At 40.4% G+C, this 25,868-nt stretch overlaps 1 protein-coding gene across 1 annotated transcript; it reads left to right on the top strand.

Moving 5' to 3' along the window:
• The first annotated feature begins 2,175 nt into the window (after positions 1-2,175).
• LOC136857691 (uncharacterized) lies at positions 2,176-25,868 on the top strand. The gene is made up of 4 exons (XM_067136547.2): positions 2,176-2,337; positions 11,359-11,471; positions 13,323-13,588; positions 25,774-25,868. Exons 1-4 carry the CDS (start codon positions 2,176-2,178, stop codon positions 25,866-25,868), a joined length of 636 nt encoding a protein of 211 aa, XP_066992648.1.

Here is a 25,868-nt window from a genome sequence, read left to right as displayed (position 1 = left end):
TAGGTAGGATTTTATGTTTAAACGCAGAAAGTGTGCAGGACAAAATCGCGTTACCGGGTGTCTTTAAAATATTTCTAATAATTGAAAGAATACTAAACATTATTAATTAGTATTCATAATAATTCTTATAATATATAATCAAGATATCATCTTACGTCCCAATGACGACTTTTACAGGTTTCCGAAACGCCAAAGTGCCGTATTTTGGCCCAGAACGAGTTCTGCTACGTGTCGGTAAATCTACCAAAATGAGGCTGCTATATTTCATTACCTTCCAAAACCATTAGACTGAGTCAGCATCAAACCCGTCAACTTGGGCTCAGAAGTTCGCTCATCCTGGTTTTATACCGTCGCAATAATTCTTAGCGGTCTTCTATGATGCTGGATTGGGAAAAAGCAAGGACTCCGAAATCAGTATCCATGCCGTTAATTAACACATATCCCAGGTAGTTGCCTATTTTGATAATCAGAAACTACAGAAAACCATATTCAGGATTGTCGGTTCTAATCCACCATCTCCTAAGTAACAATTCGAAACTACACCACCCGTATCGCGCAGCAGACTCGCTCGGTGGGAGAGAAAGCATTGTTAAATATGAATTGTAGTAGTATTCTTTAACTTACAAAAAAACATCTATACAAGATACCAACCAGTATTGCTGGGTCTGTTCAAAGGAATAATCAAATTTTGAATATTAAAGGGTTTTCTTGCAGCCCACAGCTTTTTCTCGTTCGAAGAAGCCCCTTCCTCTGTTTAAATAACACTCCAGCGCCGTTTCTACTTACGGAAGCAGTCCTCGTAGGCAATCTGATCATGTGCAGTTCCACCTGCGATTTCTCTTCAGTTGACTGACATCTTCCCTTCAGGGTGAATTTCAGTTTGAGGAATAAAAAAGTCTGTCGGAGCTACGTAAGGTAAATAGGGTGGGTGAGAAAAAACAGTTGTCTTTGAGTTCGTCAAATCAACAGCAATGCGTGAGCTGGTGTCTTGTCATGGTGGAGGCTCCAGGAGTTGTTCTCCACGAGTCTGCTGTTTTTCTCCTGACATTTCCTCTCAAACGTCTCAAGACTTGGAGATAATACCAGAGGTTCACTGTTTGAGCCTCAGTTAAGAATTCATGGTGTCGTTTATGTCCAAATAGGACCGTCAAGAACACTTAAACGTTCGTCCTCACCAACCATCCCTCTTTCATTCTCGGTGGAATTGTTTCCAAACCACTATGCGTTTCCGTAATCGTTCTTCACAGTTTGAAGCAGAAGCGAATCGCTGCTCGTAATATTCATATTGACAGTCGCAACACACAGTAAACACACTCGTGAAGTAAGAGCTGCTGAGCGAAAGGTAACTGTTCCAGAAATCCCAGCAAGAGCTAGTTATTTAGGAAGGATACTACTATACAGCGCCACTTACCATAAAGAGCTCAGAATTCAAATTTGCGCGGTATTTTCAAAGTTGTGCTACTTTTCCGGCAAACTGCGTGCATGCTGCTAAACAATAACTATTTGTGTAAAATGGCTACAAAGAGCGATATCTGCAGAAGGAAGATGAGGGAGTCCCAGAATAAGCTCGTGCGACTCTGTTAGAATTGAAGGCGAAGAGCTATGGAAAGCCGGAGTGGCATGAATGCACTGGAAAAGAATAGGGTTCGTTGACAAGCTTTCGTCAACGGCCTTTGCCTCCTAGAGGTGTCACAAGACTGCAAACTACTACGGTAGGTACTACCATCTAGAAGTAAGTCACTGAAGTAATGTGTTAGTGCCCACAAAAAGGACCTCACTAATTGTTTTAGAAAGCTCGATATGTTAAAAAATCCACGACCTGATATACAGCAATCCAAAAGTTGTTGTTCTGACTAATTGCCGTGCGTGTGAAAGTTTAAGTGCGCACAGTTAAATACATTGAGTCTCGAGCTCCAGTTTGTGATAACCGTATCACATGTCGTAAACAATATTAACATGGCTCTATTTTCTACCATACCTTCGACATATGCTACTTTATTTTAATGATGATGGACGGTGGCCCCCTTAATTCAAGTACCTGATGAAGATAGCACAATATTATCCTTGGCCAACTTACAATATGTTGACAAATAACTCACCAGATAAGCTGAGACTGTCGATAACCCTGCTATATAACGGACCCATGTCGGCCGGTGGGACACTGACCAGCGCAGGATGCTTCCTCTAAGACTGTTCGCTGTGCTATCTGCCGTATTGGTCGCCGTGCACGGCCATGGCATGCTCATCGACCCACCGAACCGCGGTTCCATGTGGCGCTTCGGTTTCAAGACGCCGCCCAACTACGACGACGACGGACAGTTCTGTGGCGGTCGAGAGGTAAGTAGAGAACTGCTGGGAGCTCATGATTTACTAATGAAATAATGAGCGCTCCACATCAGTTCCCAAAGTAGACGATGATATTTTTGTATACAGGTCTCTTTCTACCGCAGTCAATGAGCCTACCCTTCTCGAAGATGGAGAGGGAAGTTCACTCCTCCCCGACTCGATACCTTTAACCCTTTCAGCCCCAAGACACACTTAGTAAAAAATCTATTACTTGATTTCTTAGTACGCAATGGCCTAAATAACTCAGATTTAACATCAGAGAAGGTGTGAGGTGGTGGTGATTAATGTTTTAAAAGTGAGTACAACTAGGAAACTACCCTCTATTAACACTAATCACAGAAAAAGAATGGAAGGGATCCAACACTTCGAAAAATGACAAGGGCCACGAAGGGTGTGAAAGTGAAAGACTCCCTAGGATTAGAAACCTAATACCATCAGGGTCGAAAACAAGAATTGACCAAGGGAGGTTGATAGAATAGATGAAAGTGAGCAGCCTGGCACGAGTAAATGGACTCAGTTAAAGGCCCATGATCGCCCACGCACCCTTCCGAGTTGAGAGCCCCGAGGCCCCTTTAAGTCGCTTCTTACGATAGGCAGGGGCTACCATGGGTGTTATTCTTCCATCCCCATCCATAGGGGTTGTGAGGTGTTAAGACTTCGTGCTGGAGGCTAGTTGGATACTCAGATATAGATCTGCAGTCGTAAGGAAATTGCAAAAACCGATGATGTCGCAATAATGAGGCGTACAAGGCATGATGAGGTGTGAGGTAGTTTGCCGTTCCTTTCCTTGCTGGGCCAGCAAATGCTAATTTAGCACGACCAGCCCTATGAGTTAACACCTTTCATTTCGTAACATCCAGACGCACTAGTACTCTGAATGCCATTACTCAATTCACCCATACGTGAGCAGCTTTCATACTGCCACAGCCATAAATGAGACTGAGACTTGTGTGGAAGTTACATTTTTCTCTGTCCGGTGCCGTGAGGCAAGTACAAAAATACTTTATCCATCAATAATTGGCAACAATAGATATATTCCAGTAAGGAACCATAGTAATCTGTTCCATGGACTGAGAATAACATTCAGTCAAATATGATAATGTACAGGCTTCTCAAATCCACATTGGATCGAAACGCTGTATTTTTAAGATTGAAAAGCCTGTACAGTGTACACTATTATTCGTTATTTAAAACAGGCATATTTGAAAATCACAACACGATATAAACTCACCTGAAGGTATGATGTGCCTGTCCGCCATCTTGATATTACTGATTATTTCCCTCCAGCATGGTGTATATTTCGTGAACTCGGGAGTTCACAAGTGTGTTTCTATACTCAAAATTCACGAAACATTTTACAAGTTGCTTTACGTCGCACCGACACAGATAGGTCTTAGGGCGACGATGGGATAGGAAAAGCCTAGGAGTGGGAAGGAAGTGGCCGTGGTCTTAATTAAGGTACAACCCCAGCATTTGCCTGGCGTGAAAATGGGAAACCACGGTAAACCATCTTCAGGGCTGCCGACAGTGGGATTCGAACCCACTATCTCCCGGATGCAAGCTCACAGCCTCGCGCTCCTATCCTCACGGCAGTTACGTATTTTAACCATTCATGTTTAATTCCGCTGTCTTAGAGACTGAGTGTTTGTGTTCATCTTATTACACGTCTTTAGAATCGTAGAGAGCATGCCTTTTTTTTCCGTCGAGAAGAGGAGGCTAGTCCATACCCAAACTTTGACGGACCGAATATTTATTTATTTATTTATTTATTTATTTATTTATTTATTTATTTATCATGGCAATATTGAACAGGTGACCTTCTCCTTCATCTAAGCAGGTGAATATATTCTCTACAACAATTTTTTATGCGTATACCTACTGTACGTATTTGGTAAATACATACTGAAATATTGCCATATTAGTTATAATATATATAAAAAAACAATATACGACTATTATTTTAGTGTATTGTAGTTTACCTATCAAATATTCTGAAAAAATATAAGAGTATTACAGATAGTACTAACATTTTTACACTCAACTTTTATTCTGACTAGGATTCCTGAATGTTTTTAAGCACATTCGGCAGGAACTACACCGACTACTCCAATACGTCAACTAATGTAATCCACCGCCATCTAATTTCCTTCCTTCCTTCCTTCCTTCCTTCCTTCCTTCCTTCCTATTCGAATATTCATTTACAGATATAATTCCATTTGATTAGGTGTGTGCAATATGTTGTGGCAGTTTCCCATTGCATACTCATATGGTATTAATCATGAATTAGTTGAAAAAATCACAAGAAACTACCCATTCACTCAGATAACAATATTAGTACTTTCAATATACAGGTTCTAAAAACGGTCTACTAGTTGTATAGCGTAGTTGACGGTCGTTTAACTTACCACCCAACATCTATTTCACATGCATAATAATAGTGTTTAATTGACAGCCTTGTCTACATGAGAATGACGTATAGTTCAACCAATCACTATAAATCACTACTGATCTGCAGTCACCCAGGTGGCACCACCCAGGTGGCACATTCCCTATCTGTTGTTTTCCTAGACTTTTCTTAAACGATTTCAAAGAAATTAAAAATTTATTGAACATCTCCCTTGGTAAGTTATTCCAATCCCTAATTCTCCGTCTTATAAACGAATATTTTCCCCAATTTTTCCTCTTGAATTTCGACTTTATCTTCATATTGTGATCTTTCCTACTTTTAAATATACCACTCAAACGTATTCGTCTAATAATGTCATTCCACGCATTCTCTCCACTGACAGCTTGGTACATACCACTTAGCCGGACAGCTCGTCTCCTTTCTCCAAGATCTTCCCAGCCTAAACTACGCAACACTTTTGTAACGCTACTCTTTTGTTGAAAATCACCCAGAACAAATCGAGCTGCTTTTCTTTGGATTTTTTACAGTTCTTGAATCAAGTAATCCTGGTGACTGTCCTATACACTGGAACCATGCTCTATTTGGGGGCCTTACCAGAGACTTGTATGTCCTCTCCTTTACATCCTTACTACAACCTCTAACCTCTCTCATAATCATGTGCAGAGATCTGTACCCTTTATTTACAATCCCATTTACGTGATTACTCCAATGAAGATCTTTCCTTATATTAACACCTAGATACTTACAGTGATACCCATAAGGAACTTTCACCCCATCAATGGAGTAATTAAAACTGAGGGGACCTTTCCTGTTTGTGAAACTCACAACCTGACTTTTAACCCCGTTTATCATTATACCATTGCCTGCTGTCCATCTCACAACATTATCGAGGTCATTTTGCATTTGCTCACAATCTTTTAACTTATTTATTACTCTGTACAGAATAACATCATCTGCAAAAAGCCGTATCTCTGATTCCACTTCTTTACTTATATCATTTATATATAAGAAAACATAAAGGTCCAATAATACTGTCTTGAGGAATTCCCCTCTTAATTATTACAGGGTCAAATAAAGCCTCGCGTACTCTAATTCTTTGAGATCTATTTTCTAGAAATATAGCAACCCATTCAGTCACACTTTTGTCTAGTCAGTATTCTCCCATGATCTACCCTATCAATTGCCGTAGACAGGTCAATAGCGATACAGTCCATTTGACCTCCTGAATCCAAGATACCTGCTATATCTTGCTGGAAAAATTAGAAGTTGAGCTTCATTGGAATAACCTTTCCTGAACCCTAACTGCCTTCGATCGAACCAGTTATTAATTTCGCAAACATGTCTAATATAAGCAGAAAGAATGCTTTCCCAAATCTTACATGCATTGCATTGCATGTCAAACTGACTGGCCTCTAATGTTCAGATTTATGTCTATCACCATTTCCTTTATACAAGGGGCTACTATAGCCACTCTCCATTCATTTGGTATACCTCCTTCATGCAAACAATAATCAAATACTTCAGATATGGTACTATATCCCAACCAATTGTCTTTAGTATATCCTCAGATATATTACTTGAGCCGAAGACCTTAGATGTTAGGCCCCTTTAAACAACAGGCATCATCAAGCAAGAAATCTTATCAATTCCAGCCGCTTTTATAGGTTTAACTTTTGTATTTTATTGTAAATTTCATTGTTATCTTAGGTAAATTTTAATACTTGTTTAGCATTAGTCACCTCCTCTATCTGGACATTATCCTTGTAACAAAAATGTTTACATACTGCTGACTGAATACTTCTGCTTTTTGAAGATCCTCATATACACACTTCCCTTGTTCATTAATGATTCCTGTAATGTCGTTCTTGGAACCTGTTTCTGCCTTAAAGTACCTTTACATACCCTTCCATTTTCATTAAAATTCGTGTGACTGCCAATTATGCTTGCCATTATGTTATCCTTAGCTACCTTCTTTGCTAGATTCAATTTCCTAGTAAGTTCCTTCAATTTCTCCTTACTTCCACAGCCATTTATAACTCTATTTCTTTCCAATCTGCACCTCCTTCTCAGTCTCTTTATTTATCTGTTATAATAAAGTGGGTCTTTACCATTCTTTACCACCTTTAAAGATACAAACCTGTTTTCACATTCCTCAACAATTTGTTTAAACCCATATCAGAATCGGTTTACATTTTTATTTGCCGTTTTCCGCCGATCATAGTTACTTTTTTTAACTCCCTCATGCCTGTCTTATCAGTCTATAGCACTGCCTAATAGTCCTACTTTTAAGACCTTCCTTTCTATCACATTTTTAACTACGATAAAAACAGTTTCGTGATCACTAAAACCATATATTGCTTCGGTTTCTCTATAGAGCTCATATGGTTTTACCAACACCACGTCCAGAATATTTTTTCCTCTAGTTGGTTCCATCACTTTCTGAATCAGCTCTCCTTCCCATATTAACTTATTTGCCATTTGTTGTTCATGCTTCCTGTCGTTTTGCATTAACTTCTCAATTGACATTTGGTAAATTGAGATCTCCTGCTACGTTTTTGGGTAGTGCAAACAAATCTGGAGTGAAAGATAATCTGGAAGATTTATATTTGACAAATGGTCATCGTCATATTTCAAAAAGTGGTAAAAGCATTTTATCTAGAACCATGAACAGCGAATGAGGAACGAATCCCTGCTTTAATCAGAGAAGTTCAAGAAAATAAAGACAAAACAAAGCAAATCTTTGGAGCTCTCCGTAAGGTCGGGACTTTGTAAGTGGAATACAGTGGTTATTTTCATGCTCGGCTACCTTTAATGTATTAACCTGGAGCAGGTGAAAGCTGCGTGAACATCAGTCCATATGCTTCTCTAAAAGTAGACCCGTTTCCTATGTTTATTGACTTCCCCACGGGAATTCGAACCCACTTGAACCGAGCAGGCCTTCGTATCAGATCCTCCATTGATAGTAGTCGGAATCTTTCATGTGAGGTACTGTTTGAATACACGGTGAATGAACGTGTTATACGTTGTGTGCGAGTTACAGATAATTGAAGATACCACACGAACATCCAGTTACCGAACTATACAAATTAACCATCCTCAGTTAAATCCCTTAGCACGATCGGGAATCGAGCTCTGGATGCTGCGTATTAAAGACCGGAACTCTACAGAGTGAAACATTCATGGGACAGTTGTGTTATATTCATTATGCTGTAACAATTGTCTGCTCAAGCAGGCAGTGAACTTTTCTTGAAACAGTCTCCTTTCTGAAAATACAATGTTGTAATTGCTGACCACGTGCATTACATATCCTCCTTACACAGCGGCTGTGTTACAAATTACATAAGGAGTGAGGAGGACACTATTGATTTTTTCATTAATAAAGCAAACGTAAAACATCGACTGTACAGTACTATCTAGGTGTTCTGGCGAACCGCTCGATAAGAGAAAACAAAGTGCCTTGGTGAGCTGCACAAGCTAATTATACGAATGGCTGAATGTTTTCAAGCATGGAATAGTGTAACAATGCGATGATAATCAGTTACTAATACATTACTCTGTACCTGCAGCTCAACTGTTAAGTAAATACTGCATACTGACGTGTTTATCCACTATTCATTCGTTTGATGATGATGAGGAGGATTATTATAGTTTAGAGGGGCCTAACATCTAGGTAATTGGCCTCTATTCCTTGTTTATTTACATATTCAGATTGGCAACCTATATCTTACATTAGAATGACGAGGCCTTCTGCACTATAGATATGTTGTAGACTAGGATGTTATTGAACTTTGATATTAATAATAGTAATAATAATTGAATAAATACTGCCGGGCTCCTTCTTTAAATGGTCAGAGGAGTGGCCTTTGGTTCAGAGAGATGTGAATTCGAGGATTTTAGCCGTGTCTGGTTGTTCCTTTGGTTTACATACAACACAACATTTTGTACCACCAACCACCACTGAAAACCTGCAACCTGTTTTCCAGTCAGTGACCGGGTCAGGGATGGAATGAATGAATCCCCCATCTTGCGGCGAGGATAGAAATTGTGCCGGCTGCCTAACCCTGTCGCACTCCTTTGGGGGCAATGATTAATGACTGACAGGTGTAATGAAATGATAGTGGAGAGTGTTGCTGGAATGAAAGATGACAGGAAAAACCGGAGTACCCGGAGAAAAACCTGTCCCGCCTCCGCTTTGCCCAGCACAAATCTCACGTGGAGTGACCGGGATTTGAACAACGGAACCCAGCGGTGAGAGGCCGATGCCCTGTCGCCTGAGCCATGGAGGCTACCAACCACCACTAAAACATGTAAATAGAGAATACAGTACATCTCCATAGTGTTGGCCCCTGTAAACGTATCCATATGTAAAAGTGGGCTTAAACCTCACGCAGTGACGACCGCGAGTAATTGGGAAAATCAGGAACAATAATAATTACATCATCATCATCATCATCATCATCACCTGGTGATAAATGTTCAATGGGCTGTAAACTGGTTGGTTATCTTTTTATGTTTGAGATTTTCTCTGTTGTAAAGTAAAAAAAAAAGTTCCTTGTCCTAACAGTATCTTGAATCCAAATTCATATTACACACTTCTGGAAGTTGTAGAGGGACCTAGTAGATCGAATAGGAACCCATATCCGAAAAAAACACCAGCTCTGTGCTACAGGGAAAACCAGACTGAGTCGCACATTCTTCCTCCTCGCATAAAGGGTCCCAGGTACGTGACCTTCCTACAAGAAGTACTGGTAGAATTCTTGGACGATGTGTCACCGAACATTCGTGAAAAATTAGTCTCCTAAAAGCAAAATGAAGTCCACTGTTTAGGAAAAATGGGTTAGGTGTATGCCATGTCAATTGAAGCACGACATAATTTCCCAATATAACCCATAAAACCCATCATATTTCACACTTAAACACTCAGGTGAGTTGCAAAACAGATGAAGTCCCTTCCACTTCAAAAGCAGATGAGTTGCATGGGCTTCAACTAAACAGATCCTGACTTCTAAGGCACGTGATAACAACATAAAACATTGTTTCGATTCGTTCCTGAAATTCTACGCAGATGTCTTTGGTACTTGTGAGGGGTCGTCTGTCAGATAACAAAGAAGACGAAATCAACTCTGTTTTTGTGGAAGCCCCGGGTTCTGTTAAAATATAATGCCAAATAACATTCATTGATTTTTAATATTTTACCCTTGGAACTTAGCAATTTTTATATTTCTGATCAAATCGTACATTTATTCTAAGATATAACACAATATCTTAATAAATAATAATTAATCTATAGTGTTGTTTTTGGATTTAGAACCAAGTGTAATTCCCGTTGTTGTGGTATATATACTGTATATTGTACGCTTTTCTTCTTGTTATTTAAATGTACAACGTTAAGTAAGGGTGGGTACAGTTTCAGTAAAATTTCGTCAATATACAATATAGAATGGTGTTTTTATGTGTTTTTAGAATAGCATGTTGTGTTCGTCAAGTTGGTATAATAGCAAACCAGACACAATTCATATTGCTGAAATGCAAAGCGAATGAAGCCTACTTCTAAGAAGTAAAGTCAGTTAATTCCACCTTTAAAATGCAACGGAAATTGACGTATGTACGCTAAAATTACGTAACGTTACACTACTGATCAGTATATTTTTCGCAATTTCATATATATTCTACAAACGGGTGTAATAGGTTTTTTTATTCTCAAAAACTGTTGGAGTGGCTTTTATCGTTTTACCTTTTGGCTGCACAAACATAGTTTCAACTAGATGGCGCAATAGAAAATTTTACACTCCCGTCTGACAGCATATCGGTCGAACATTCGAAGTAAGGTTAACAGGTCGAGGTGGACCAACTGCTTGGCCACCACCATGGCCGGATTTAACTCCTTTCGACCTTTTCCTGAGGAGCCACATTCAGAATATTATTTACTTGACTCCTCTTGAGCCAGAAGAGGAACTACTTGCACAAAATCTGGCTGTCAGAAGAGATTACGAAAGATAGTAAGCGAGTTTATCAGAATTTGCTACAAAGATACAACGTGTGCTTTAAAGTTCGCGGCCGCCACTTCAGACAGCTCTTGTGGTGAAGGTGAATCAAGAGACTGAAAAACATGAAAATCTGGTTGTTGGAGCTCGTGTTGGTGCATTTCCGAACATAGATTCCTATTCAAAATTTTATCTACAACCTCTAGAAGTATGCAATAAAATTTTGAAATCATGCTGTATACTTTCCTTTCCAGTTACTTACATCGCATCCTATTTTTGTATTTTTCATTTTAGTTTCTTATCTGTTAACGTATGCAACACACTTTATTTTTTGTATTCATTCTATTTAGCGGATTTTTTAACTATTGTTTCATTTGATCACACGTCGGACTATCACGTGTTGAACGACTGAAAAACCCAAGTTGTCATTTTCAGTTGGATAAGTATTCATTGAGAAAAAGAATATTATATTCCTATTAAATTACTTCATACAGTTGTCCTTATGGTAGATGTAAGTGTAATACCCAGCCTACCCTTTTATTTCCGTGGTTCAATAACGACCTGAATTACAGTAGTGGCTGAATGTTTCTTCTGTAGTAATTCTAAGCACTCTGTTTACAGGTTCAGATCGCCAATGGCGGCAAGTGTGGCGAGTGTGGCGATGACTACCGTCTTCCTAGACCTCGGCCTGCAGAGAACGGCGGCTTGTACGGACAGGGTATCATCGTGGATACGTGAGTATGCATTATCACACCCGACAAACTTTAAAAATACTCGAAAATGGAATTCTAGTTCCCCTGAGTTGGCAAGAGGAAAATAGAGGGTTAAAATGACACGCAGGCAGTCTATATGATGTCAAATCAAAATGCTTGAACCCGGTAGCAGAAACTACATTATTATACAAAAATAAATCCATACACCCATACATTTTAATTAGGCCTATAGACTGTTATGCCTTTCCAGCGTTCAGTCTGAAAGCATTTGTGAATTAATAATAATGTTATTCTTTTTACGTCCGGCTCAATGGCTAAATGGTTAGCGTGCTGGCATTTGGTCACAGGGGTCCCGGGTTCGATTCCCGGCAGGGTCGAGAATTTTAACCATCACTGGTTAATTTTGCTGGCACGGGGACTGGGTGTATGTGTTGTCTTCATCATCATTTCACCCTCATCACGACGCGCAGGTCGTCTACAGACGTCGAATCCAAAGACCTGCAGCTGGCGAGCCGAACATATTCTCGGTCACTCCCGGCACTAAAAGCCATACGCCACTTCACTTCATTCTTTTTACGTCCCACTACCGTTGACGGTTTTCGGAGACGCCAAGGTGTCGGAATTTTCACCCGCAGGAGTTCTTTTACGTGCCAGATGGTTGAGGCGCAGGCCTTCTGACCCCAATTTGGCCGGTTCAGTCCGGTGATAATTGAAAGTGCTCAAATACGCCAGCCTCGTGTCTGTAGATTTACTGACACGTAAAAACTCCTGCGGGATACAGTTCCGACACCTCGGCGTCTCCGAAAACCGCAAAAAATAGTTAGCGGGAAAGCACTTGGTAGCAACGTGCAGTACGATAAAGCTGAACGAAGTGGAGACGGAATGAGGACGATCACAGAGTTTATTGAGCAGTACAGTTCCTGGTCCGAAGTTGTGCGTAATTCTCTCTACTTCTCGGTTACATATTCTTGTTAATCTAAAACCGGCAGTGGCGCTGTGGCTCGGTACTCATGAAACCAATTGTTCACGATAACCTCTATTATTATCTGTACTGTCGAAAGGAGTAAAATGTTTTTTTGTTTTTGTTTTTTGTTTTTGTTTTTAGGTAAACCCTTTAATCCACCTTGAAATGACATGACAACCTGTAAAAGAGTCCGTTAATGATACGACCCTTATTAATCCTCGTATCGAAATGTTCCACATGAAAAAATGTTTTAGACATTGATTTCCATTATGGCAGGTAGATTTCCATAAAGTCTGGTTGTGTATATTTTTTGTGTGAGCGCAAAATCACGGTTTCGGTTCCGTATAAACTCCCAGTCAGTTCAGGGATTTAGAAACAATATTGGCCCTGCAACCTACCCAAGGACATCTGGATTCTAAATATGAATTTTGATAGAAATATATTCAGTAGTTTTCAAGTTAGAACTCAGACAGACAGACAGACAGACAGATACCAAAGCTAAAACAATATGCAAATGGTCATTACTTCTCCTGAAACGGATAAATGAACGAAAATTTCGCCAAAATATATAGTCAATATACAGACACACAGTCCTTACGATTTTATTTATATAGATCATTTATTTCCGGCTTATCTGAGGATTTTTATGCCTGGGACGGTATTCTCCCATCATTTTGAGAATAACTGAGGAAATGGTGATAAGAGAAGCATCGAATCTCGTAAAGTAAACAAGCAGTACTATTAAGGAAAATGTCATCCGGACCAAATGACACTGACTCTGTAGACCATATGACTGAGTAGCAGTTTTGTTTGTAGATCTGAGATCCGTAATGAATCCAGGTTTAATTAAGTTTATTTTTAAAACATTTTTGGAGGTCATTATTATTTGCTTTTGATTTTCTCTGCAGGTATCGCGAGGGCCAAGTGATTACAGCGGTTACAGAACTTACAGCCAACCACTGGGGTTACTTTGAATACAAGCTGTGTCCTCTGGGTCAGCCGACAGAGATGGAGACAGAGGAGTGTTTCTCTAAATACCCCCTTCCTCTGGCTGATGGTAGTGGATATAGGTACTACCTGCTCTCTAAGGAAGAGGGTAAATATCCAGTGAAGTTAAAACTACCAGAGGGACTCACATGCGACCAGTGCGTGCTGCAGTGGACTTACAGAACAGGTTTGTTTGTTTGTTTGTTTGTTTGTTTGTTTGTTTGTTTGTTTGTTTTACAATTTCTTTTACGTCGCACCGACACAGAAAAGTCGTATGGCGACGATGGAATAGAAAAGGCCTAGGGGAGGGGAGGAAGCGACCGTGGCCTCAATTAAGGCACAGCCCCCAGCATTTGCATGGTGTGAAAATGGGAAACCACGGAAAACCATCTTCAAGCTGTGAACAGTGGTGTTTGAATCCACTATCAACCGAGTGAAATCTCACAGCTACGTGACAGGAACGTGAACTCACTCGATCTCGTGCATACGTTTCATATGTTTGCAAGATTGGCAAGGGGCTGGTACGTGGTTAATAACATGCATGGAGCTCATCTCATTTGGAGGTATACCTGAAGAAAGCTGCACCACCTTGGAAAATGTGAGGTCAAGAATTATTTTACCAATATCTATTTTTTTTAAATGTACAAATTGCTGCTCCCTTGAAACGATATACAGCAAACCTGAAAACCCTTTTACGGCTGCTAGTGAAAAGAATTTCGTATCAAATGAACTTGCATGCAAAGTTAGTACACCAGTACTTATATCTAATTGCAATATATAATGGCGGTCGGTATCATAATGAAGTGCCATAAGACTATTCATTAATTATGCGAGTTCATCATCACGTAAGCCATAAACGTAGGTTAGTTATCATGTCATCAATAAGGGTTGAGTACTTTCTTTACTTGAAGAGAATTTGAAGAATGACCACATTTCAGTTTTGTTTTAAATTGTAAAAATTCGTCTGATCTTGATACAAAATCGGCAGGCTACAAACACTACTGTACACCTACATACCATCGTCGCGCCTCGAAATACCGTTATATGATAATGTTGAAGGGGAAATACCGACCCGCAGTACAAGTATCACTTAGAACGAAAATTCATTGATATAGTTCATGTAATACTGAACATTTCTGGTCAGAGTTCTAAGCTGAAATATTATCACATAGCGTTCTGTCTAGGAGCAACAATGATACAAGACTTCACCATCCTGTGCAAGGCCTTTTATAGGCCATGGATGAGAGCAGGCAAGGATCATATAAGAGAAATAGATCCGTCACTCCTGTATAATAAAGTTCGCTGAGAAAAAAGGTCATGGAAGCTACAGTGGTCACTTTCTCTCTGCTAACATAAGGAAATAAATCCCACGATAGTACCTCGTAGTAAACACGATGATGATAGTTGTTACTTTGTTAAAATTTTAATTGTGATAGAGATAATGATTGTATTTCGGTAGGAACGTTGTATCTAAAGCTTCTCTCGTGTCTTTTACTTGAAAAGTAAATTGCAATTACCGTATTTGTATGTTGGAAATACTGTTATAACGCTAGCTTGTATCGTTGTTTCACCGTTCGCATTTTAATGTAAATTTACATCTATTAAGTGATAAATGCAACATTGATTACTGAAAATGTTAATGCAATTCATATAAAACCCCAAAACGCCCATACTTGCCTAATTCACGATCTAACATAACCTCATTCTTTCGTTCGCTCGTTCGTTCGTTCGTTGAACACTTCCCACGACTTTTATGTATGTGAATGGAAAACACGAGAAGGAAAGGATGAAAGTAAAACACAGCATAATGCACACAGTTTATATTTTGAATTTATTTATTCCAAACAGCAGGTAAGAAGCACAATCACACAGACGTTTACTCGCAACAGTTAGGTAGTTCAATGTGAAGTACGTTCATGATCATAATACTATTTCTTCACACTAAGAACGCGCATAATTATAATTTCACACCATACTCTCAAAAAACTGGATCAAAAATCTCGTTCAATGCGAAAGAATCTCAACAAATTTTCGTCTAACAAGCACTATTACATACCGTACCATTCTCTTTGTACCATACGACCAAGGTCCCTTCGCGCGCAACGATAACGGTGTTGTGTTTTGAATTTGCTGTACCACGCAACTGAATGTGTAATGCCAATATCTGCCTTCTAAATTAACCCTCTAGAAGAGAATTTTAGTTTTCATTAGTTGGCGGAGATCGATTGGCCCATCTCAGAACTGCTTCGGACGCTCCCTATGAAGTGTCACCCCCCTGAGAGCAGGTTCACGGCCTCTGATGGGTAGACCAGTCAACTAATCACGTTACTTCGCTAATCATTTGACTATCTGCCTGAGATGTAACTGTATGCCGAGGTTTGCAGCTAACTGACAATTCCTTCTTGGTGCGTGATTCTTTTTGTCAGTGAAGTAGGCTATGTCAAATAAGTTGTCAATGAGTCACGTAAGGGTGACGGTAGGGGAAGGTTCCTTGTAAGCCCTCAATTCTCTGCCGCAGTCAACAAATATCCGTATTGTTACACAAGTCTTCTGTTTATTAACTGATTCGTTGGATTATGTCTCCCTGTCCAGGAATATTAATTAAGTATAACAGTATTAGGGTAACGTGCAGTCCACTGTTGAGCAACTCCAATAATAGACTATTGCTTCTCCGTTTTGCCAAAGCCAGCTTATTGATATGCGAATTAGACACCGATCTTAAATAATGTTGCATTAAAGTATAAACATAGCAATAAATGGCGTGGGATGCATTTCTTTCTAATATTCGAGAATGTTTCAGTAGTGATAGGAAGTGGCTGAATAGTTAACCCAGCGGCCTTGGGTTCAAAGGGTTCCGAGTTCAATTTCCGGTCGAGGCTGGGATTTTAGACACATGCTGCTAATTCTTCTTCAGCTGGACCTGGGTATTTGTGTTCGTCTTCATATACACATGATGCGTAACACTGCGAACCGTCACACACATCATTTCACTTAGGGCTGGTTTCATGAAGGCTACGCGGCCGTAAAACTAAATCAAATCCACATATACGGCCAAACCTACGTAAGGTTAGGAAGAAGACTAATAAGCTTAATGGGCGTGCAGCTGTGAGCTCGTATCCGGGAGATAGTGGGCTCGAACCCCACTGTCGGCAGCCCTGAAGATGGTTTTCCGTGGTTTCCCATTTTCGTACCAGGCAAATGCTGGGGTTGTACCTTAAGTAAGGCCACGGCTGATTGCTTCCCATTCCTAGCCCTTCCGTGTCCCAACTTCCCCATAAAACCTATCTGTGTCGGTGCGACGTAAAGCAAATTGCAAATTGCAAATTGCAAATTGCAAATTGCAAATTGCAAAAAAAAAAAAAAAAAAAAAAAAAAAAAGAGTGATTGCTTGTTTAACACCACATACATTATATTTTTAAAGTATCTCTCACTGCCATTGTCAGTTACTGAATGGAGCACAGGACATCATTATCAACAGCCTCCTTTGTTTATAAGTGCGAAGTCTGATAAACTGAGCTCCCTGGTGTCTTCACTGGTTGCTATGTTGTAGATGTTAGGTACCACCCCAGCACTCACCTGGAACACAATTGGAGACTTCTAGAATGGCCAAGAAATGATTTTAAGATCTTAAAGCTGTCATAGTCGTTACCAAGTCGGCTGGCAATGCCTTTCGAGTACTATATGGCTATGAAAGTCGGTTTTACAGCAAAACTTAACATCTCTAGTGAAGTGGCCAATGTCCGGTTACATATAAAATGGGCTGCTGTAAAGGTGTAGTCGGTTCAGCCGAAAGGGTTGGGGTTCCATTTCCCGTCAGTAAGTAGAAAACATTAGAAACTAGACTTCTACAACTGTAAAGGCGCATAGCACTGGGGTTCACTCAGTCTGCACCAGAAATGAGCATCAGGTTAATTCATGGATGAAAAGACAGTCGGGCGTAGGTATGGGTATATGTTTATCTCATTTAGTGCTGTGGTTACTGAGATTACTTTCGACTCCTCCGGGGACCTTCATGGCCTGTACGGAAATGGCTTTGTTTTTTTATAGGTTAATAAAACCAATAAATATTTAAATAGATATGGTATTTAGACTAGCAATAACAGTGTTATTAGTTTTACATTCCACTAACTACTTTTACGGTTTTCGGAGACTCCGAGGTGCCGCAGCGTCTTAACCGTCTGAGCCAATCAGCCTGACGAAACTTAGACGAAAACATATACCTTAAGAGAAGCATTAAAAGCATTAAAATGTGTCGACTAAATTAAAAATGACTTTGATATTGATAGGCAATTAAATGGCATATGGGTTTTAGTGCCGAGAGTGTCCGAGGACAAGGTCGGCTCACCAGATGTAGGTCTCTTTTATTTGACGCCCATAGGTGATCTGGGCGTGGTGATGAGAATGAAATGATGATTAGGACGACATATACACCCGACCCCCTTACTAGCGGAATTAACCAAGTATAGTTAAAATTCACGATCCTGCCGGGAATCGAACCCATGACCCCTGTGACCATAGGTCAGCATGCTAACCATTCAGGCATTGATAGGTTTTAATGACCACCAAGACCTCTCGCAAGTGTGTTGTTCCCTGTTTCATCCTAGTTTCGCACCAAAGCAGAGCAAGTGACCACCGCTTCCACTTGCAAAATAGTATTTCTGAAAGTGTCATAGAAGGTGGCTTGAATTGCTGTGAGCAGACGTCATATTGTTGCACGATAATAATGGGCCATACTCAAAAAACGCACTGCTAGAGTGCTGCCTTTTAGAGGTACTAAACGAGTCCATTCTTACCTGACAATAACTGATATCAATTATTTTCTATAATTTAATCCGAAGTAAGACGTAATGACCTGATATCAGAAGCTTGATACTGTTTAATGAAGAGGTAGATACCTTGAGGTAAATGTGGGGACTGTATAAAAGTTATATGTACAAGGTCTATAGTTTGTATCATGTGAAACGTAAACTGGAAAATGTATCTCACTTCGCTTACTGAATTATCCTCGTAAATTCATGAGAAGAAATTGCCTCCTTGTCAGTGCCACGTGTACAGTACAAATTCCGTCCGGCTCCATGGCTAAATGGTTAGCGTGCTGGCCTTTGGTCACAGGGTTCCCGGGTTCGATTCCCGTCAGGTCGGGAATTTTAACCTTAATTGGTTAAATTCGCTGGCACGGGGGCTGGGTGTATGTGTCGTCTTCATCAACATTTCATCCTCATCACGACGCGCAGGTCGCCTACGGAAGTCAAATAAGAAAAGGCCTGCAACTGGCGAGCCGAACTTGTCCTCGGACACTCCCGGCACTAAAAGCCATACGCCATTTCATTTCAGTACAAATTCCGTTCCTGAACAAGCTTTGAATAAAAGATATTCCAATTTCCTGCTGCGCTGCAGCCAATCAAAAGTTCTTAATAGAAAGTGAATCCGATAATGATGTCAAATGTAGAACATCGAGCAAGGACAGCATAAGTATAGCTTCCTGCAGCATGGCACAACCTCTCATAAAACGTTACAGAGCCTTTGTTAGGAAGAGGCACTCAGAATAACTACGTGAAGGTGGTTTGCAAGCTCAGGAATCTGTGAACTTAGCGTGGTCTTTGATATTTCTCCAAGAAAATAAATGTTACAGCTGAGGGTATTTAGGAGTTGTAGTAAGGATGTAAAGGAGAGGGCATATGTCACTCGGAAGACCCCACTTAGGGTATGGTTCCAGTGTGTGGGACCCACACCATGTACCACTGTACGAGAACTGGAATATATCCTAAGGAAAGCAGCGTGATTCGTTCTCAGTATACCCCCTGTGGGTGGGGGACGCAGACGAAGAATACACCCACGGAACCCCAGCCTGTCGTAAGAGGTAACTAAAAGGGGCGACAAAGGGATGATTCCAATAGAACCATGAACTAACTTGTGATTAGTACCATCACGTGGGGAACACCATGGGTCGCCTTTACTGGCGAGTAGTACCACTATGTTTGTGATTAGTAGCAGCAGAGAGTGGTTCACTGTGGGTTTCCAGTACCCGTGATTAGTATCATTGTGAGAAACACCACGGGTCTGGGCATTGTCTGTGATTATTACCACTATATGAGCCACACCGTGGGTCTGCGTTGCCTGTGAATACCGGCGCCCGTTATTAGTACATCTAGGTGAGGAACACCATGGGTTTGCGTTGCCTATGAGTGGCGGTATTATGTGAGAAACACCATAGGTCTGCGTTACCTGTGCGACGCACAATACTTCTGAGTAGTACCATAATGTGTGGAACACCGTGAGTATCCGCTACTTTTGATTAGTACCGCAACATGACAAATACCATGCTTCTACTTTACTAGCGATAAGTACCATTACGACGGGCCGTTGACCTGGATTTTGGACCCCTTTAGACAACAAGCACCATCGATTCAGGATTGTGCTTTAGAAACAGCCCCTTGGTCAGTAATACTATTGTTTATGATAGTTTCTGGGTCGGATCCACTGATTGTTTTAAATTCATCTCCATCCTTTCATTGTTCATCACTTTTTTTAATTCTGGTCAGTGGATGATTTTGAACTTTTAAATTGTAATTGCATTTCGTACCATTAGGGGCCGATGACCTAGATGTTAGGCCCCTTTAAACAACAAGCATCATCATCGTTCTGAGCATATCCGACGAAAGAGTAGTGGTATGAAAATGGTGCGAACTTAGGGCTGGAAAGACTCGGGAATAAGGAGACGAACTGCTCGACTAAGTGATATATTTCGAGCTGTCAGAGGAGAGATGGAATGACGTTAGCAGATGAATAAGCTTGAGTGGAGCTTTTAGAGGTAGGAAATATTATAATATGAAGACGAAGTTGGAATTCAAGAGTCGATTGGAATAATTTACCGAGAAAAATGTTCCATAAATTTCAAACTTCTTTGAAACAATCTCGAAAAAGACTAGGTAAACAACTGCTAGGGAATCTGTCCGACGCCTTGGCTGAATGGTCAGCGTACTACTCTTGGGTTTAGAGGGTTACGTCAAATCTATATGAGCGACGCAGTTCGCACACGTGACCCCACAGGTGTGAGAAAAGCGGTAGAAGAAGAACAAACACCTGACTGGGAATCTGTCACCTGGGCGACAGTCCTAAAAGTTTTTACAAGTTGCTGTACGTCGCACCGACACAGATAGGTCTTATGGCGACGATGGGATAGGAAAGGGCTAGGAGTTGGAAGGAAGCGGCCGTAGCCTTAATTAAGGTCCAGCCCCATGACTTGTCTTGTGTGAAAATGGGAAAGCACGGAAAGCAATCTTCAGGGCTGCTGACAGTGGGGTTCGAACCCACTATCTCTCGAATGCAAGCTCACAGCTGCACGCCCCTAAACCGCACAGCCAACTCACCCGGTCTGCTGTAAATGCAGATCAATGATTGATTGATTGATTGATTGATTGATTGATTGATTGATTGATTGATTGATTGATTGATTGACTGAAGTTATTTAGCGGGCAGAAATGTAGTGCTCATTGTCGCATCAAACACGATTCAATTACATACATTTCATTGAGCTAAACAGAATGGTCCTATTTTCATTCCCTGAGCCCTGCTTGGCAAAATATACTCCATACTATCTATTTTCCCGGTCTAGAGAGTCAAGAATAACGGCTGCTAGGATTCGTCCTGCTAACCACACGACACCTCATAATCTGCAGGCCTTCGGGCTGAGCGGCGGTCGATTGGTACGCCATGGCCCTTCGGGGCTGTTGTGCCGTGGGGTTTGGTATATATTGTAGCTCCACACAGTTGATTTATAAATATTTTCCTTTCTATTCTAACTTTCTAAACTCTTTACGAGCAATATAAAGTACAGTCCTAAATTGGAATTTCTTCGTTATTGTAAATTTTTGGCTTGCCGTTTCTGTGTGTGTGTTTATTATGCTAAAAGTACGGTAGTGATATTGTCTAATAATCAATAATATTGCAAAATTTCGTCAGCCGATATGTTTATATCCGTCAACGCTAATTGGGAATTCATTAGCAACTGGGCTGGACACAGATTAACATTAATGGGTTAATGGGTTAAAAAACACTTCATTGTATGATGCACACTTCTTCCTGTGGCAAGCGAAAAATATAAATACATTTGTTTTTAAGTAAATATTGTCGCATGGCAGTCCCTTAAGGTAGAATTATATTTCTATATTCGTCAGTCAATAAAGAAGAAGAAGGAGAAGAAGAAGAAATAACAATACATAAAAATAACATCCTTCAGTTTGTCAAATTGTGTTTATATGACAGTACGGGATCCTGTGAGCTCTCAAGTTAAACAACATTGGGCGTGGTTAGCACTTGAATGAGTAGACCACGTTCTGATAGGCGGAAGAGAATTGGTCATCCTACCGCAAGTAATCTTCGATTTAGAGTATCTGATCAGTGGCCTCCAAATCATCTGCAGGCACTACCTTAGTCGCCAGAGTTTAGGTTTGGGTAAGAAACTGCACTTTACTTTCTAAACCTGGATGTGATCACCTGAATTCTATGCAACCCTTACTAAGTTGCATAATATTGCATAAACTAACCTAACGTAACACCATGGCACTACATCCCTGAAGGGCCTTGGCCTACAAAGCGACCGCTGCTCAGCCCGAAAGCCTGCCGATTACGAGGTGTCGTGTGGTCAGTACGACGAATCCTCTCGGCCGTTATTGTTGGCTTTTTAGACCAGGGCCGCTATCTTACCGCCAGATAGCTCCTCAATTTTAATCACGTGGGCTGAGTAGACCTCGAACCAGCCCTCAGATCCAGGTAAAAATCCCTGACCTGGCCGGGAATCGAACCCGGGTGTTCCGGGTAAGAGGCAGGCACGCTACCGCTACACCACGGGGCCGGCTGCACGAAATTGCATGCCAACCTGAATTAATGTTATACCATCAAACTTCCACTTCTTAAGGCTTCTGCAAAATTCTTTGAATTGAGCGTAATAATGTATTGACTTGAACACTGTTAAAATCAACTTCCGTGACTTCTTCACCTACAAGCCAGCTCAGGTCTAGTTGTGTAGAATTTTAATATAGCACTAAAATAAATTCAGACGATGGAATGTACCTCGATAAATAAATATTAATTCAAAATTAGTGTATCCAACAAATGTGTAATTTTCACGCAATAAAACTCTCAGAACCTCGTAGTCTTCAGAGGAAGTGCATGAGTTGTGAATAGCAGATAATTACAACATATGACGATGCTTAGTTATGGTTTTAATATTGATTGCAAAACAGCATGGATTTTATGTCGTCCACTACACTGGGAAATACATTTATTAAATGATCCCCATGCCATGCTAAACCACGGTCTCGACTGTGTACAAATGGTACTCAAAGTATGAAATAGACCTTCAGTAATAATATAGAAGTTCCAGGAGGAGAGATAGACTGCTTTGTTCTATGTCCGACAGACATTTACTCCAGTATTTAACTTCGTAAACGTTTGTTCTAATATGAAAGAAATTCATAGCAAAGTGCCTCTTCAAAAATGAAATTATCATTTATAAGTGATTCGATTTCCTGAAAGACATCAAAGCGCGAGTCATCCAAGCGCACTGTTGCAACTGCATGGTCACGAATGTTAATAACCACATTCGAATATCTTCAGAAACAAAACTTTAAGGGGGAAAACCTATAGAAAAATGTGGTACTTAAGTTATTCTATGAATGGCCTGTAATCTCGACTTATTTCTCCTATAATTTAGTGCACATCAAATATAAATATCAACTTAAAAGGACGAAACAAGTTTGTGCACAATGCCATTCGCTAAAACTATCGAAGTGCGAACGTGTAACATTCAACATTGGAATTCGAGGTAATTAATTTAATAGGTACAATTATGTTCGTGGGTCCATAAAAAGCTGACAGTTGAGACCAATGAAGAACACCCATCCACCGTTTATTGAAGAGATTAGGAACGTAATGATCTGAGCTGTGAGTCTAATTGGAACGATACCAGTGTACTCGCGTTTTGTTCGAACATAGGTTTATGGACATTAACCTGATCTTAACTATTGTGCGAGGGAACACGCCTTGACAACTGAATGGTTAAGTCACGCTCTAAGACATACCAAGGGAGCCGTACCACCATCATAATCGACGGACTAACATCAGTGCTAACAGAAACTGTACTGAGTATTTTATGATGGAATTTTACACGCCCTTTCTGGACAAATGCTGAGATAGCTGCTGATTTAAGGAGTTTGATCCTTTATCTAAAGCTTTTAAAAAACTCGTACTAATTGGCTTTGTAAGGAGAAGGGAGAGTTAACCTGGTGTCATTATCATTGGCTTCTCACCAAGGTGGTCACCATTCCTATCCCGATCAATGCGTGTAGAATTTTCTAAATGCGAATGTATGTTCATGTGGTTCGGGTTCCACATAAAACTAGCGGTCCAGTAGTCACGATGAAGATATAAGCAACTCGCTTCGGGCTCGACTGAAACTTAAATTTAATGGTGTGATTCAGGTATAGTTAATTCAAACCCAGACTGCACGGTGGTGTGAAGAGGTGGAAGGAACTGAGTGAGAAACGGAGGGGAAGTTCGCGACGTCATGCCTACCGAGCCTCAGTGGTGACCCACGTTATTCTTACACCACGCCACCTTCAAGGCAAGATGGTACATAAGCTTTCGTTCACCATGGAAGATAGTCCAGAATAATTTAAACCCTTCACAGGTGGAATTTTTTAACGGTACAAAAAATAAGATATTTTGTTAAAGTAGAAAGTTAGAAATATAGTAAGCAGTTTGGGCTATATGGTCTTGATGACAAATTGTGCATCTTGGAACTTGAAAATAGGTGCAATGAGTACGATATGAAAATTAGCCTTTCCAAGACTACGTGATGTCAGTAGGTAAGGAACATAAGAGAATTGAATGTCAGGTTGGCAATACAAAGCTGGAACAGGTAGATCATTTCAAGTATTTAGGATGTGTATTCTGCCAGGATGGTAGTATAGTGAGACTGAATCAAGGTGCAGCAAAGCTAAGTTCGCAGTTGCTATCAACAGTATTCTGTGAGAAGGAAGTCAGCTTGCGTATGAAACTATCTTTACACCGGTCTGTTTACAAACCAACTTTATTGTACGGGAATGAAAGCTGGGTGAACTCAGGATGTCTTGTTCATAACTTAGAAGTAACAAACATTAAGGTAGCGAGAATGATCGCGGGTAAAAATAGGTAGAAACAATGCAGGAAGGTAGTGGGAATGAGGAGATAAATGATCAGGAATTAACTCGTTTGATAAAACTGCACGCATTGACCGGCTTCGGTGGTGGAGTGATGTGAGGCGAATGGAGGAGTATATGTTAGCTAGGAGAATAATGGGGAGAGAGCAAGACGACGATGTTTGGAATTAGGGCAGTGAGCCTGTCTCTCAACGAGAGGGCTCAATTTCTATTCCTAGCCAGTCAAAAGAGCTTTACATAGATCTCAGGGATGGTTCGAGGTCCAGTTGGCCTGTGGAATAACTAGAAAGTCAAGAATCATGGCTGAGAGGGTTCGTCGTGTTTACCATGCATGGTTTTGTAATCAGCAGACCTTCGGGCTAAGCAGTGATCCCGTGGTAGGCCGAGCCCATGGGAGCTGTAGCGGCATAATACGTGTTTGGTTTTGTTTGAAAGACGATTCTGTTGACCAAAGATAGGGGTTTTGAACTCCAGTCCCTTTTTAACTTCTTTTGTAATATATATAAACATCAGGTAAGAGCCTATCTCAATTATTGTTTTATGATATTTTATTTACGTGTCTATACGTAAGAAATCATATACGATAACATTTCAATACAAATAATAACATTTTTCAGAACTGATATCAACTAAACTTATCTGGCTATCATGTAGTTCAGTGTTTTCAGTTAATTTACATTCGGCATATATTTATGTATGAGGAACATTCTAATACATTATCATTATACTTAACAGAATTAGTCATGGAAAAATGATGACGAAAATGTCTTCCAATAATGATAATTACGTGCATACAACAATAACATAAGTGTTACAGAAATAATTGCATACAAAATATTACATTATAAATAACGAATGTTCCGTGCTTTCCCATTTTCACACCAGGCAAATGCTGGGGCTGTACCTTAATTAAGGCCACGGCCGCTTCCTTCCAACTCCTAGGCCTTTCCTATCCCATCGTCGCCATAAGACCTATCTGTGTCGGTGCGACGTAAAGCCCCTAGCAAAAAAAAAAGTAACGAATGTTGTTACATTTTACAAATCAATGGAACATATTCATCAAAAAGAGCAAATTATCGTAATAACAAAAATTAAAACTGAAACAAAATGATGAAATAATTTACAAACTCATTTTCTTCAAAATGTCAAGAATAAAATTTCATTTTTGTAGCCAACACTTGGGGCATGTGCCCGAATGGCACAGGAGCTGACGGCTGCGGTCCCCAGGAACACTTCAGAACCTGCTCCGATATTGCCATCCACTAG

Source organism: Anabrus simplex, chromosome 1, assembly GCF_040414725.1.
Source record: "Anabrus simplex isolate iqAnaSimp1 chromosome 1, ASM4041472v1, whole genome shotgun sequence".
Taxonomy (NCBI): domain Eukaryota; kingdom Metazoa; phylum Arthropoda; class Insecta; order Orthoptera; family Tettigoniidae; genus Anabrus; species Anabrus simplex.
Note: the sequence above shows the minus strand (reverse complement) of the source record. Positions and strands in the feature narration are given on the sequence as shown.

Coding starts and splice junctions, on each gene's coding strand:
- LOC136857691 (XM_067136547.2), top strand. CDS start 2,176: ATGCTTCCTCTAAGACTGTTCGCTGTGCTATCTGCCGTATTGGTCGCC. Junction 2,338..11,358: donor AGTTCTGTGGCGGTCGAGAG/GTAAGTAGAGAA, acceptor CTCTGTTTACAG/GTTCAGATCGCCAATGGCGG. Junction 11,472..13,322: donor CAGGGTATCATCGTGGATAC/GTGAGTATGCAT, acceptor TTTTCTCTGCAG/GTATCGCGAGGGCCAAGTGA.